Below are 13,878 nucleotides of genomic sequence, written 5' to 3'. Positions count from 1 at the left end.
CTATCGACAGCTTTTCTCCAATTCATTTATTAACCTATCATCATTTGAATAATTTAATTGCATCAAAATTGAACGCAAAATTTATTTATTCTCCTCAAATATATCCATCAATATTTACTATCGACACACACCAACAAATTCAATCATTTCAATTTACTACCAACAACGAAGTGCAACATAGAAAATTGGTAGATACTGTCAACAAAGAAATTTTCTTTCCGTCATGGGATGATCAATATTTCCAATCTCTCCACGAAAGTGCAATGAATTCCTTCATGATATTGAGCTCCAATATCCATCGGCACGATTTGGAAGAAGTATTTTAAGCCATCTTTATGGAACTATCCCATCATTCGATGAGATGTTTCATTCTGTGACAAGTATGAAGCTTGATAACTTGGAAGAACAATACAGAGCAATTTACAGCCCATCAAACAGTATCTTTCTTTCTGCAGGAGGAGATGTTAAAGACGTGATAACATCTCTCGAAACTGTCTCTTCACAAATTCATACTCCAAGCGCACCGCTTCTGCATTTCAAAAACCAACTCACTCGGCAGCAAGAGAAATCATTGAAGAGGAATATGTTGTTGATGGATCTCTACCTTCAAATAATCAAGGAAAGGCTGCCATTGCCTACAAGCTGAATTGTGAATTTTCTGTAAGTCATCTCAAGTTGGCCTTCTATTTTAACTTTTGTTATTTCAGAATCAAAAAGATTACATTCTTTTAAAGATATTAAGCAGTTGTCTTGAAGACACAATCAATCAGGAATTTGGTTCTTTATCTTTTAGGCCTTTTAGCCACAATGGCCTTAACGAGTCAATGAACGAACTTTGCTTTATTGTTGGAGTAGAAGGGATTTCTTTGCAAAATATGAAACTTGTAAAGAATAGACTCGAACATGTCATTGAAAATATCCGAGTCCATAATGCACTGTTGTATTTAGATAAGCTACAAATGGAGATTCAAACATTATTCAATTATTCAACACACTATGTTCAAGAGGGCTCTTTGCATTCATGGAAGAGCAGTACTAATTCCAAACAATTTCTTGAAAGATTTTCGAATTGTATCGGCATTTCACAAACATTATTGGAACTGAGGAAGTTAATTGAAACGGACACTTCTGCATGCTTTCAATCAATCAAAGAAAAATACTTCCTCTCCAACAGCGAAAAAATTATATTCATGATCAATGCAACAAAACCTATAGAGCTAGCTAAAGAATCATCTGCCGTTCAAAGATCTCTATTGCTTGAGTCCAAAGTTACACAAAATTTAGACTTTAAGCCAAGCTCTGAGATTGCTCCATCTTTCATCAGCCAGCGAGTGGAGTCACGGCTACATGGTAGACTTTTTTTGAATGTTCAAGAAGCCAACGGTGATTTAGTTGATATTTCACTGACCAAATACGAGCCTATCTATGTTTCTGCAACTGAAAATAAGATTTTCGACATTCACTACTATCCAATCATTGCCAAGTTGATCAACCGAATAGGAGCAAGAGATGCAACAGATGCCCTCATGGAATCGTTTAAACAACAATATTTTCCCAGAGGAATCGAAACCAAAGTTGAAATAATGCATGACCGTTTTGATTGGGATTCTGTTAAATGTGGAATTGTTGTCAGGACTCAAGTATTGAAAAAACACTTATTCAAAGCTCTCGATATTTTAGATGCCATGTTAAATGACTCTGAGCTCAAGAATATGCAACCTCATGCACTCAATGATGACATGATTAGAGATATTTTACAAACTCTTTCAGATGAGATTATTTCAAAGCATGGGTTGATTGGATTATGTCATCTCTCTTCAGAGTCCAAAGTGAATCCCGTTACGGTATGTATTTAATTTTAAACCGGTTATACGAAAGTTTTGTACAGAAATTGCATGACTATGTTGGTGGATTTGCTCAATTAGCTTTTTTAAAGAGTATGTCTACTGGTAGTTTAAAAAGTGTGAAAGAGCGACTTTTTCAATTCTATAGACAACTAAGTTCAAAGTCTAACACTAAATTATTGTTGACAACGAGCTCCTCACATCTCGATTCTGTTTGTAAAGTGGCTGAGGATTTCCTTGAGTCGAACCCTGACACTTTCGACACTTCGATGCAGCACATTGGATATGGCACTTTTGTCAAATCAAGTAAAGACAAACACCGATATATTGTGATTGACGATGACATAATTCCAGAAGGACATAGAATTATTTGTAGAAGTGTTAACACAACTTCTCCAATTACTGCAGATAAAGCAGGCCATATTAATCTATTGGTTGAGACATTGAATAGAAAATTGTTTAAAGATGCATCAAGGCCCACAACAGCAAAGTACACAATGGATGGAACATTTATTCTCACTCTACTGACATCGTCATCCATTCATGTCAGTATTTTAGAGGTTGTAGAAACAATTCAACGATTTATTGATTTTGGCATTGATGAAATTGATGAGGAAGAATTGATGAGCTATAAGGTAGCGGCCATGAGAGAATTAGGGGATTCTGTTGTTTATCCTCCACACGAAAGAGCAACTAAGCAATTCATGTTTGGCATTACACATGAGGACTTTTCCTTGCTTAAACAGCAAGTGATGACAGCAACTGTGGAAGATATCAGCCATGCAGCCAAAACGTTATTCGGTGCTGTGTCCACAGGCCATGCTTTAGCTGTATTGGGATCCAAGAAAGACATACCTCCAGATATTTTGGCGATGGCACAAGGAAAAGATGCATCGTGGGAAGTCACAGGACAGGACTTGAACATGACTGTAGAAGACTACATAATGGGAACGAATGACGAAGGTGACCAAAACGAACAAAAGCAAGAAACAACCGACGAAGATAAGCCTTTTTGCAGTTTTTAATACTTTTTGTATCTCTTATTGTCACCATTTTGGTTTTGCCGATTTGCATTGCTTCTACCATAATGAGTTGGTGGCCTTTCACTTTCTCTCTTTCCATGTTCTGAATGATAATTAAACGTTCGATAATTATTTCTTCTCTTCTTTGTATTTTCAATTTCCAAGTCAATTGCATAAGGGTCTTCCATTGAAGTATTGTGATTGTTGTTTGATGAAGATTTAGATTTGCTTACTAGTTGCTTCATCATAATTGTCTTTTCTTTTTCAAAGCGTGTGTGATGAGAGGGTGTGCCTGCCGAAGGAGGAGTCACTGTGGAGCTGCCTTCAGAAGTTGGTGTTTTGCTAGGTGTAGAGGAAGAAGATTTACCACCATCATGTGTATCATCTACAGAACTACTTGTTGCTTGAGCTTTCACTTGGAGCATCTCGAGTATTTTGTTTGCCTCTTGAGTCTCTTTTTGAACTAGAACTTGTTGCCTCCTTAGCCATAAGGTCTCGTTGCTTTCTCGTGTTGAAGAGCTACCGCAAGTACTGTTTCCTGCATTGCTACTGACAGAGTCTTGTGGCGTGGCATGTTTTCGTTGAATATTCTTTTTTGCACTATCTTTTTGGGTGCTATTTGTGGAATTGTTACTCCTTGAATAGGTTCGTTTAGATGTATATACTGTGTCAAATTCATTTTCGCTTTGGGCCAGTATTTTCTCTTCTTCAGTCAAAATATTTTGTGGGTCATCTTTCAAGAGTTGATCACGTATCTCTGCTCTTTTGATCCAATGTGGATATTTGTTTACAATTCCCAAAATTACTTCATCCTTGATTGAAGCATCCACAAATTCTGGTTTGTTATTTGCGGCCATCACGCTGTTATCATCAGGAATAATTAATAAATCTTTGGTATAGTATGTGTCTACGCTTGTATTTCCGTCATCTACAATCCAATTAGCAAGATTCTCTTTTTGTAATTGCCTTTTGAGCACCAAATCCTCCATCGTATTTTCACAAATAAATCTATATATGTACACAGGTTTCTTTTGGCCAATTCTGAACACTCTACACACTGCTTCACTATCATGAGAAGGATTCCAATTTACATCGACTAGTGCGACTCTGTTGGCCCCCATTAAATTAATTCCTTCACATCCTGCAAGTGTTGACACCAACAGTACATCAATATTGTTATTAATATCATTAATCTTGTCAATGCACGACTGTCTCGTTTCAAATGGAGTACTACCATCAAAGCGCATAAAATTAATTTGTTCTGTGTTCTTTTTGTTGTATCTCTTAAGAGTGCCTTCAATAAAATTCAATGTGTTGATACTTCGACTGAATACTATCAATCGATCACCCATACTTTTGCATTGGAACATTACGCTAAACAACAGAATCATTTTTCCGCCATTGTTTAGCTCTCCTTTCTTGTAGCCAATAGATTCGGGATTTGAAAATATCTCTTCAAGAATAGATAGAGCTTTTTGATCCATGGTTGTATCATCTGAAATGTTATCATCATCTTTCTCCTCAGTGTCGAGATAACTGTCAATTTCCTCTTCATCTATTGGTGGATCAAAAAGTTCTCCACTGTTTGTCTCTTGCTCCACTGAGTACGAGGATTCTAAAAGTTCTTTCTTCGTTGATTTTTCCTTATTTTCTTTTTCTTTTTTTTGATTTTCAACTTGAGATGTTTTCCAATTGAAATAGTTGAGTAGAACGTCTGGATGATTGCACAACATGATAACTACATCATATGTCCAAAAAATATTGATTTTGGCGTTCAGGTTCTTTAAATATTCTATCAATATTTTGTACATTTTCCGCTGTACATCACTATTTGAGATGGTCAACATTATTTCTTCTTTTTGAGGAAGTAACTTCTTGAGTAAGGAGGCATCTCTTCTCAAAATTAACGATTTAACTCTTTCGTATAACAACCATGCTCTTCTTCTTGCAATTCTTTTTTCGTTGATATTGGTTGAGACTTGACCTCTATGAATTGGCTTAGAATACGTTCGTTTGAATTCGATTTTTCTCCTAAAAAGTTTGGAGAAACAAAATTAATCATGGTCCAATATTCCAAAAGATTGTTTTGAAAAGGGTATCCAGTTAAAATTATCCTTCTGGCTGTTTGTACGGTATTGAGAGTTTTGGCAATTTTTGAAGAAAAGTGTTTGATTTTGTGACCTTCATCTAACACTACAACATCTGGGCCAGGGTTTGACAAATATTCATAAAAATCTTTGTCTACACATAATGTTCTGAACATGTCATACGATGTGATCATCACACCTCCATTGTCAAACCATGTTTTCACAGTTTTTTTTCGTTCTGGAGCAGAACTTTTTGAGCTTAGGCTATGAGTGGTTATTGTAAACGTGGTTGCTCCATTCGACCAGTTTTTGATTGTTTCAAACTCTCGTACCCAATGAGTATTTACAGATGCTGGGGAAACAATAAGGACTGTTGTTGCCTTGCCTTGAGATAAGAATAAATGAAGAAATGATGCTGTTTGCAGTGTTTTTCCCATTCCCATAAAGTCAGCTAAAATGCAACCACTTCCTTTGTTGATATTATCCCAAAGAAACTTGACACCTCGCTTTTGGTGTGGAAATAATTTTTCAAACATAAACTCTGGGACAAATTCTCCAATTTCTTTCAAAGTGGTATTGGCTAATTCAGTGTCTTCTTCTGAGCTTAAAGCGTCTTCACCTTGTGAAAAGTCCATCTGCAAAATTTTTGGCTCGACAAATTCTTCATCACTTGATATAAATTCTTCGTAATCCATATCATCTCTGTAGATGGAAGATGCCTTGATTGAGCTATTTGATTGAGAGATCAAGGTAGCATCATCGATTATTTTAATTGCAGATGAATTAGCATCTAATGCAACTTCACAACATTCTTCTATTTGTGGGGGATCTAAATCATACATCACAATTTCTCTAGCGGTGACGTGTTCCGAGGTGGTTGTAGGCGTTTCTATCACTGTGTCAGTGATCGTGTCCGTTGTAGATTCAGTAGTTTGAGAGACTTCATCCTTAGATTTCTTTTTAGTCTTTTTCTTAGATTTTGATCCTTTCTCCTTTTCTAATTGTTTGGTAAGATCAGCAACTTTGTTTTCCAACGAACTATCAATTGTTATATTAAATAAATCTCAAATGATACTTACTTTACCCTAGAAATCAATTGTTTTACCACATCCAACAACTCCGATGTGGACGGGTTCTCCACAAAATTAACCTTCACATCTTCATCATTAGAAGTTAGATCGGATTTACTACTGTTAGACTTGGATGACTTTTTGCTCATTAATTCCGATAATTTAAACTATATAATTCGTTGCATCCAAAATTTGTTTTGTTTTTTAATACGAAAGGAAATGATGATGATGTGGGCTGAGTACCGAGCAGAAAACGGTTTTCAATATTTTTTTCAAAATAAAAAATGAAAATTAGCATCGGGAATGGGTTCTTAGTGAAGGCTAGCAGTGACTTCAGAGATTCCTTCCCGAGCAATGAAAAGGAACAAGATTCTACCATGATAATCAATATTATGATGAAGGATTTGTTGAAAATCCTGATCGTTTTTGAAAGGAGCGGATGCAACTTGTCGAGTTTACTTTTTGACGGATCGCAAGATGCTGATGAGTATTTTCAATTTTTTACTCATCAGATGGTTGAAATCATGGACCCACATGACACAATGTCAACATTCCAAAGTATTTATGATACATTGAAAGATCCTCGCCTTAAACAATATTCTAGTCTTTTGAAAAAAGTATTATTATCCCTCAAGCCGAGTGACATTTCAGATGCAAAAAACTCACAATTTGTGAGAATGCTGACCTTGTGTAAAGAGCTTCCCAGTGTAGTCACTTTGCTATTTGATATTATTCAAAAAAAGGAAAATGCTATTCCATTAGATATTTTAGCCTTGTTAGACCAGTGTGGATTCCTTTGGGGCCAATCTCGATCTTACATGGACTACAGCTTGTTCATAATCAGACAATTAAGATTATTACTGAAATTTGAACACACTTACAAACGATCCTATTCAAAAGACAAAGACAGCTCTTTAATTCCTTGTGAACACCTTTTAGAACAAGGCATTCAAGAAAAACTATCCAAATTTTTCGGAATACATCACTGCTTGTGGGTGACAGGTCTCTATTCGAGTACATCTCTTCCATTATCAAGTGGTGGCGTAAGCATTTCCATTGAAAATTTTGGAGTTTTTATCCAACTACACACTCTCTTGAAACACAAACCAAAATATTACTCTCTGAATAGAGAAGAATTAATATTACATGAGTTGATTCATGCTTGTAGAGAAAATATTCAGTCCACACGATTTGAAGAAGAATTTGCTTACTCACTCTCACCCAGTTTTCTTCGAAAATTGCTTGCACCAATAACGAGAGGAACCAAAGAATCCTTATTATTTTACGTCCTCTCTATTGTGAGCGTTGCATCAGATTTACCTAATTTTCCAAGATGGTTTTCTCTCTCGTCTAAATTACCCTTTCTATGGATCATACTCTTTGGAGTGATTCGATTAGTGAAAACGAAGAGAATTCTAGCTCATGCCCGAGAATTCATTTCAAGAGCGCTTTCCACACAACAACCAAACACCATCTCATGTCTATTACTTCGAATAACAGATGAAGAAATTGAACACTTTTCGCATTTAATGAGACAAGTACAACACAGCAGCAAGGAATCTCACCTCAAAATATTCCATGAAATCGTTCAACACTACATTTGTGATGAAAGTGATTTCTCTCGAAACATGAGATGGAAAGTCATACAGCACATGTTCCTACGCAATCACTTCAGAACATCAAAGTTGTAAACATCTAACTATGACATTAGTGATTGTCTCAAACATCAACCACCTCACGGTCTAATAGAAGTATGGAACCAATTGGTTGCCGGTGTAAGATGCTTTTCACGGAAATTCTATTATTTATTCGAAGCAGAGTGTATTCGCAAAAACAAGACATGTTTCCCTGCAAAAATTAGTATTGATTTGGTGACACATAGCAATAAGGAGATTGTAGTTTGCCTCATTAACAACCAAACTTCAGAAATGCTCTCCTACAAGAAGAGCAACATTCTGATGAATTTCAACTCAAAAATTCATCTGGTGACAAACTCATAGCTGAAAAGTAAGTAGTTGCATGTTAGAAATGATACCAAACTTATAAATTTTTAAATTTGTTTGACCTGGGCATAAGACTCAATGATGACACTTTATTTTTCAGCGAAAATGGTAAATATATAAATTTCGAAAACATGTATCATCTTGAGAATGAAGATTCTGAAAGTCTATGATGGATAGCACGACTCCATGCACAAACAACACAAGCGAAATGTAGTTTTCACAGTGTATATGTCTTAAAACTGTGTAAATACAATTCTCATTGTGTTGTAAACAAGTGTGTTGGGACGAGATCCAAATCAAAATGAATTCAAGAATGGTTGTTCATGCTTTTTGCCCTTCCGTGAGACATGCCTTGTTTGACGGAAATTTCCAAAGTTGCGTTTGTGAGGACTTCCTTGAATCGTCCATTCAAAACTTGTCTTTTAAAGTGAATTTTACTGGAATGAGCTTGAATTTATTTACAAATTGCGTAATATTTTGCATGATGTTTATGATGATGGAGGTACCTCTCAATACCACCACATGATGGTGGTTTGTTTGTGTGAGTTTCAAGTGATCATGAATCATCACAAACCTAAAGCAACCTAGGTGTGGAAAAGCACTCTTTGACAAAACTTTCAAAACTTGGTGGAATATATTTACAATGGAGAAGAAGTGTTAAGGATGGGAGACGCGATGAGTGTTATGTGGAAGTTGAATCGAGTATTGAAAGAAAGAAGAATTATTGCTTGTTGTTGTTGTCATTCTGTCATTAGATTTTTCAACAAACAACTCCTCCTCTTCCTCGAATATTAAACGACGACACACCGAGTGATGAGTTTTTTGTGAGGGTTGTTGATTCAAACCTTGATAGGACGATACAAGTCTTTCATTGTGAGCATCTCTTCTTTGTGTTTCTTTAGCTTGTTTATAAATTAGGAATTGGTCAGGAGGACAGCATGTGTTGTTATTGGTTCGTTTTGGAGTAGACATGACAGTCAGGTTAGAGGATGCAGGATTGGACAAGTAGGTATATTGATGATGTGACATTTTCTCAAGTAGAGTGAGAGTGTGAAATGATGTACACAAAAGATGAAAAATTATTATTATTATTGGTTCAATTCAATACTGGACCAAATTTTAAAATGGGAGAGTCTCTCTTGATGGGCCCACACTTGGCAAGATTGTTTGGCAAGTCTATGTGAAGTCGCACTCGGGTTGTTTCTTTTTTTTTAGAATGAGATTCACACACGACTCGAATCCTGTGATGATGATTCTGGGTTTCACTGCAGAAATAGGAACACGTGCGGTTGGAAGCGTTAAAAGGTGCGCTATCCCTCTAAGGAAGAATCCAATTTGCGGGAAGCAACGTTCTTCATTTTGGCGCCAACAACAGCATGGACGAAGTTTCACAGATGCAGTGTTCATTGAATCAGAAATGTACTTGCTAAAACGACAAAATGTTGAAAGAGTTTGCAGCTGTCATTTCTGAGTGTTCGCTTTTTCTTGTATTTTCGGAAGGTTCGTTTCTTATGGGTGTGAAAAATACCCATTGAAAATGTTAAAGGAAAATTTATCAGTAAACTCCAAGTGTGTACCGTGTTTAGAAATGATTGTGCAAAGTAGACTTGAGATGAATGCGTGCCACTACTGTGGATGGGAAGAGACTACAGTGTTCAACTCAGAGGAGCAGATGGAAAGTTGTAAAAGTGCGTTCATTTGTACACTCAAAAGACATTCGAATCGAAGAATCACAAAATCTAAAAGACAATCGAATGGAATAGGAGTAGCTTCGTGATGAGTTTGTAATTCCATTCATGAAAATAAATGACGATCTTGTTGCTTCAAAAAAATGCGTCGCCTGCCAAAAGTCATTCCTTTCGTCATCCTTGGTTTGCTGTTTGCCATCACGTTATCGAGCGTGATTTTCTTCTCCCGAATTAGGCGAACAACATCCAACCACACAATGAATTTGGAGGCTCTTTCGAAAATATTCATCATTGATGCACCAAAAACATCATCTCTTGAAAATTCATATTGTCCTCTCGACAGCAACACATTTCCAGAAGAATTCTTTTCAAAATTTTGGTCACTTCCTGCCAGTCAATACGATGGAAGAGGTAAAAAAGTCTTTTCCACAGTTTCTCCGAAATATATTAAAATTTTGAAAGAATTACAGTTGAGTGAAAATGATCAAGAATATTATAACCAATTGATTCCTTACAAATTGTCACAAAAATCTGAAGAAGAAATTTGTAAATTGCCTCAAAATAGTGTGGATGAATTAAGGTTTGAATATTTACGTGACATGACTGACAAATGTCGAGAGTCAGATCGAAGAAGATTTCGAACAGGAACATTTTGTGCATCAGGTATGGAAAACACACATTGAAACGTTTTACCATTTCATCAATTTCTTGTTGTTACGTTTTACAATTTCATCAATTTCTTGTTGTTACATTGAAATTAGCGGATCAAAAAGCATGGATTTTAGAATTGGATGTGCATGGGTCGACGAATCGAGTTTTCATTCAGATGTTTCATGGGCTACCTTTAACGATGAAGGAATACTTATTCAATCTCAACTCGGATATGGTTGGAAACCAACCATTAAAAAATCATTCCGAGTTCGACATTTCCATCAACTCGCAAGTCCTGGTTATAGTGTGTTACCGTACGCCAATGGTCACATGCCTGTTGAAATTCTTCCAAGACTTGTTCGAATGTACACTGAATTACCAAATGATATTCCCTTAATATGGCCGAATAATCCAGTTTCTTTGAATTATTATCTCATCATGAAAGAATTAGGTGTAATCAGTGGAAATAGAACATTGGTAACTACTGAACGCAATACAGTCATGAGAGCGAACAAACTCTATCTCTATCATGCCGATGACGATAATTTTCCACACATGAATATTTTGGAATATCTAAATTTAAATAGGAAAATCATGGAAGGAATGGCAAGAAAATTTCCAAGAATGATTCTCGAATCGAAAAAGAAAACATCCAAAATCATTACACTCATTGATCGAAATGCGTATGTGAGAAATGTGAAAAATCACAACTCGATTTTACAATTACTGAAAAAGACCTTTCCTCAACATCATGTACGAGATTATATCATTCAAAAACTAGAACCTTCTCATTACATTCAACAAGTGGCACGAGTCTTTTATGAAAGTGATATACTCATTTCTCCTCATGGTGCATCCTTATCGAATATATTATTTTCGAGACCTGGTACAGGAATTATTGAATTGGGGTAAGTGTTGATCACGAATGATTATTTGAATATTTATTATATTATTGAATTTCATCTTTAAAACATTAATCTTCACCACGGATGATTATTTGAATATTTATTATAAATCACAAGATGGGGCAAACTTCCTCAAGATTACATGTGCTTTTCAAGAAATATGAAACTCAAATACACACTTATTTGTGGTGAAGGACATCACGATTCTGATTTAATCATTCCAGAGAATGACGTCATTAATGCTGTGAAAACAATTTTAACGGATATGGAAGAGTTGTAAAATGCATTTGGATGAATTGGAAATAAGTTTTTCAAGATACATGGGTGATGAAATGAGACAAGTGACTTGATTGTTCATCGAATGAAAACATGTAAACCACCTAAAAGTACATGTAATAACACTAAGGATGAGATTTGGAGAAATGAATTAATAAATTATTTCAATATTTTTAAGTTTCTTAAAAATAGCCAAGTTCGTACTTTCAATTTCAGTCTTGAAAATGAAATTGAACAAGTTCATTTTCAAAACTTTGTCATTTCACAAACCTCGAAAAAAATTAATTGAACAACAAACTACAACGTCATAGTGATCGTCGCTCAATTATTGAAATCATCATGTCCTCTCATCTTCAACCACAAAAGTATCCAAGAACTCCTCATCTTCCATTCAGTCCTGAACATTCCGATGACGATGTCATTTTGTCGGAAAAACATTGCACACAATTCATTGCACCTACCGAAGTCATTATCACTGAAAAGATGGATGGAGGAAATTGTCAATTATTTCAAGGAAAGATTTATGCTAGAACGACATCAAAAGAAGCCTCTCATGCAAGCTTTGGTCCTATCAAGCAATTATATTCTCAATTTAAGTATTTGATACCAGATCATTTGATCTTATTTGGAGAGAATTTATATGGAGTACATTCCATTGAGTATACTAATTTGAAGAGTTTCTTTTATTTATTTGCAATTTTAGATTTGAATGAGAATCGATGGTATGGATGGTAGGTTGAGAGCGTGCTCTGACGGCACTAGTGTTTTTATTTGAAATATTTTCATCTTCGAACTTTTTCAACTTTAAATTGCATTGCAACAACAGGGATGAAATGGTAAATTTTGTACACGAAAATGATCTGATGAATTATATTCAAATAGTACCTGTTCTTTTCAGAGGTATGTCTTGTACACTAGCATTCACAAGAGATATTAATAATATTGGATTTGAACAATCTTTAGGTACATTTAATTCCTTATCAGAAATCAAGCAATGGATGGATGAGCAAATTAAAAACAAGTCAAGCAGCCAAGCTGGTGGACGAGAAGGATTAGAAGGATTTGTCCTTAAAACTACTCAATCCTTTTCCACTAAGGACTTTGAAAGAAATATTGCCAAGTACGTAAGAAAAGGGCACATCCAAACCGATGAAAATTGGGGGAAAACTTGGAAGCAGGCCAAGCTCAATAAATGAACATGACTTCAATGAAATTTTGAAATATTTTAAATTAATTTTATGTATATTTTTGAAAAAGAGTTAAAAACTAATTTAGTTTTGTGGGCTCAAAGCTGGGAAGTCCTTATCCTTGTTGATGACTGGACGAGGCTTCTTTGGTCCTGTTGCACTCTTATCCTTGTTTCCTCCTTGCTTTGGTCCCTTCTTGTTGTTATTGTTTCCAGGTCTACCACCAGTTGGTCTAGATCCTTGTGTGCGAGGTCTTTGTTGCTTTGGTCCTTCCAACAATTCCTTATCTCTTCTTTCCTTGATCTTTTCAAGTGAGGCAGAGTCCAAGAATTCGGAGACATCAATTGCCTTTGGCTTCTTTTCAGCCTTCTTTTCGGCCTTTTCTTCCTTTTCTACCTTCTTCTTTTCCTTTTGGAAGACTCCTTCGGATGATCTAGCGAATTCCTCTCCAGTGAGTTTAACATTCTTACCAGTAACAAGTTGTTCACCTGCTTCCTTCTTCAATGTAACTTTAGCAGTCTTCTTTTGGTTGAGGTATTCTTCCAAAGTCAAACTGGTGTCGACTGGTTGTGGTGCTTCAGTTTCGGCTTGTGTCGTTTCTTCCTTCTTTTCTTCAGTTGGTTGTTGTTCACCTGCAGATTCAGAAGCAACTTCAACAGTCTTTTCCTCGGCCTTTTCATCAGTTGGCTTTCCCCAGTTGGCCTTTCCACCGCCACCCTTCTTGACTTCACCCTTCTTTACTCCAGTACCAGAGACATGACGATCAAAAGCTCTACCTTTCTTTGGAGCTTGATGATGTTGTGGTCTGCCTCCACGTCCCTTTGCACGGGTACCTTGGAATCCTTCTTCAGTTGAAGCAACTTGCTCGGATGGAGCAGTGGTTGGCTTTGGCTTTCTTTGTTGGGTTGGTTTCTTTTCCTCAACAAATTTTGGCTTATCTTGTTTGACTTCCTTTGTCTTGGCAGCGATTTCTTGTGGGTCGCTGTTGGAAGCAGCCTCTAAAAGAGCAAAACTATTCGACATGATGATGATGATTTGGAGAGATGATTTCTTCAGCGAGCGGGCGCAAATGAAGTATCTCGATTTTTTTTAACAAATTTTTTGGGAAACTTGGTCAACTCTTATTACAATGAACATTTTTGTTT

At 36.1% G+C, this 13,878-nt stretch overlaps 8 protein-coding genes across 8 annotated transcripts in view; 4 read left to right on the top strand and 4 right to left on the bottom strand.

Annotated features, from left to right (window-relative positions):
* Positions 1-2,869, top strand: part of C9374_003076 (uncharacterized protein) — a gene marked incomplete at both ends in the record, with an annotated part of 4,753 nt that extends 1,884 nt beyond the window's left edge. Inside the window, 3 exons of the mRNA XM_044692564.1 lie at positions 520-660; positions 708-1,844; positions 1,889-2,869. Of these exons, the coding sequence (XP_044549920.1) occupies positions 520-660; positions 708-1,844; positions 1,889-2,869 (2,259 nt within the window). The remainder of the gene's footprint in view (positions 1-519; positions 661-707; positions 1,845-1,888) is intronic.
* A 21-nt stretch (positions 2,870-2,890) lies between these two features.
* Positions 2,891-4,713, bottom strand: C9374_003075 (uncharacterized protein; the record flags this gene model as incomplete). Its single annotated transcript, XM_044692563.1, has 2 exons — positions 2,891-2,923; positions 3,100-4,713. The coding sequence occupies 2 exons, from the start codon at positions 4,711-4,713 to the stop codon at positions 2,891-2,893; spliced, it is 1,647 nt and encodes a 548-aa protein (XP_044549919.1).
* Positions 4,714-4,769: 56 nt separating this feature from the next.
* On the bottom strand, positions 4,770-6,172 carry C9374_003074 (uncharacterized protein; the record flags this gene model as incomplete). The annotated part of the gene is made up of 2 exons (XM_044692562.1): positions 4,770-5,991; positions 6,033-6,172. The coding sequence occupies 2 exons, from the start codon at positions 6,170-6,172 to the stop codon at positions 4,770-4,772; spliced, it is 1,362 nt and encodes a 453-aa protein (XP_044549918.1).
* Positions 6,173-6,307: 135 nt separating this feature from the next.
* Positions 6,308-7,714, top strand: C9374_003073 (uncharacterized protein; the record flags this gene model as incomplete). The annotated part of the gene is made up of 1 exon (XM_044692561.1): positions 6,308-7,714. One exon carries the CDS (start codon positions 6,308-6,310, stop codon positions 7,712-7,714), a length of 1,407 nt encoding a protein of 468 aa, XP_044549917.1.
* Positions 7,715-8,683: 969 nt separating this feature from the next.
* Positions 8,684-9,055, bottom strand: C9374_003072 (uncharacterized protein; the record flags this gene model as incomplete). The annotated part of the gene is made up of 1 exon (XM_044692560.1): positions 8,684-9,055. The coding sequence occupies one exon, from the start codon at positions 9,053-9,055 to the stop codon at positions 8,684-8,686; it is 372 nt and encodes a 123-aa protein (XP_044549916.1).
* Positions 9,056-9,971: 916 nt separating this feature from the next.
* C9374_003071 (uncharacterized protein) lies at positions 9,972-11,550 on the top strand (the record flags this gene model as incomplete). The annotated part of the gene is made up of 4 exons (XM_044692559.1): positions 9,972-10,294; positions 10,339-10,377; positions 10,476-11,273; positions 11,388-11,550. 4 exons carry the CDS (start codon positions 9,972-9,974, stop codon positions 11,548-11,550), a joined length of 1,323 nt encoding a protein of 440 aa, XP_044549915.1.
* Positions 11,551-11,885: 335 nt separating this feature from the next.
* Positions 11,886-12,742, top strand: C9374_003070 (uncharacterized protein; the record flags this gene model as incomplete). The annotated part of the gene is made up of 3 exons (XM_044692558.1): positions 11,886-12,277; positions 12,373-12,446; positions 12,510-12,742. The coding sequence occupies 3 exons, from the start codon at positions 11,886-11,888 to the stop codon at positions 12,740-12,742; spliced, it is 699 nt and encodes a 232-aa protein (XP_044549914.1).
* A 75-nt stretch (positions 12,743-12,817) lies between these two features.
* On the bottom strand, positions 12,818-13,756 carry C9374_003069 (uncharacterized protein; the record flags this gene model as incomplete). Its single annotated transcript, XM_044692556.1, has 1 exon — positions 12,818-13,756. One exon carries the CDS (start codon positions 13,754-13,756, stop codon positions 12,818-12,820), a length of 939 nt encoding a protein of 312 aa, XP_044549913.1.
* Positions 13,757-13,878: the final 122 nt, after the last annotated feature.

Source organism: Naegleria lovaniensis (genome assembly GCF_003324165.1).
Source record: "Naegleria lovaniensis strain ATCC 30569 chromosome Unknown tig018, whole genome shotgun sequence".
Taxonomy (NCBI): Eukaryota; Heterolobosea; class Eutetramitea; order Acrasida; family Naegleriidae; genus Naegleria; species Naegleria lovaniensis.
The sequence above is the reverse complement of the archived record's forward strand: the minus strand, read 5'-3'. Positions and strand labels throughout refer to the sequence as shown.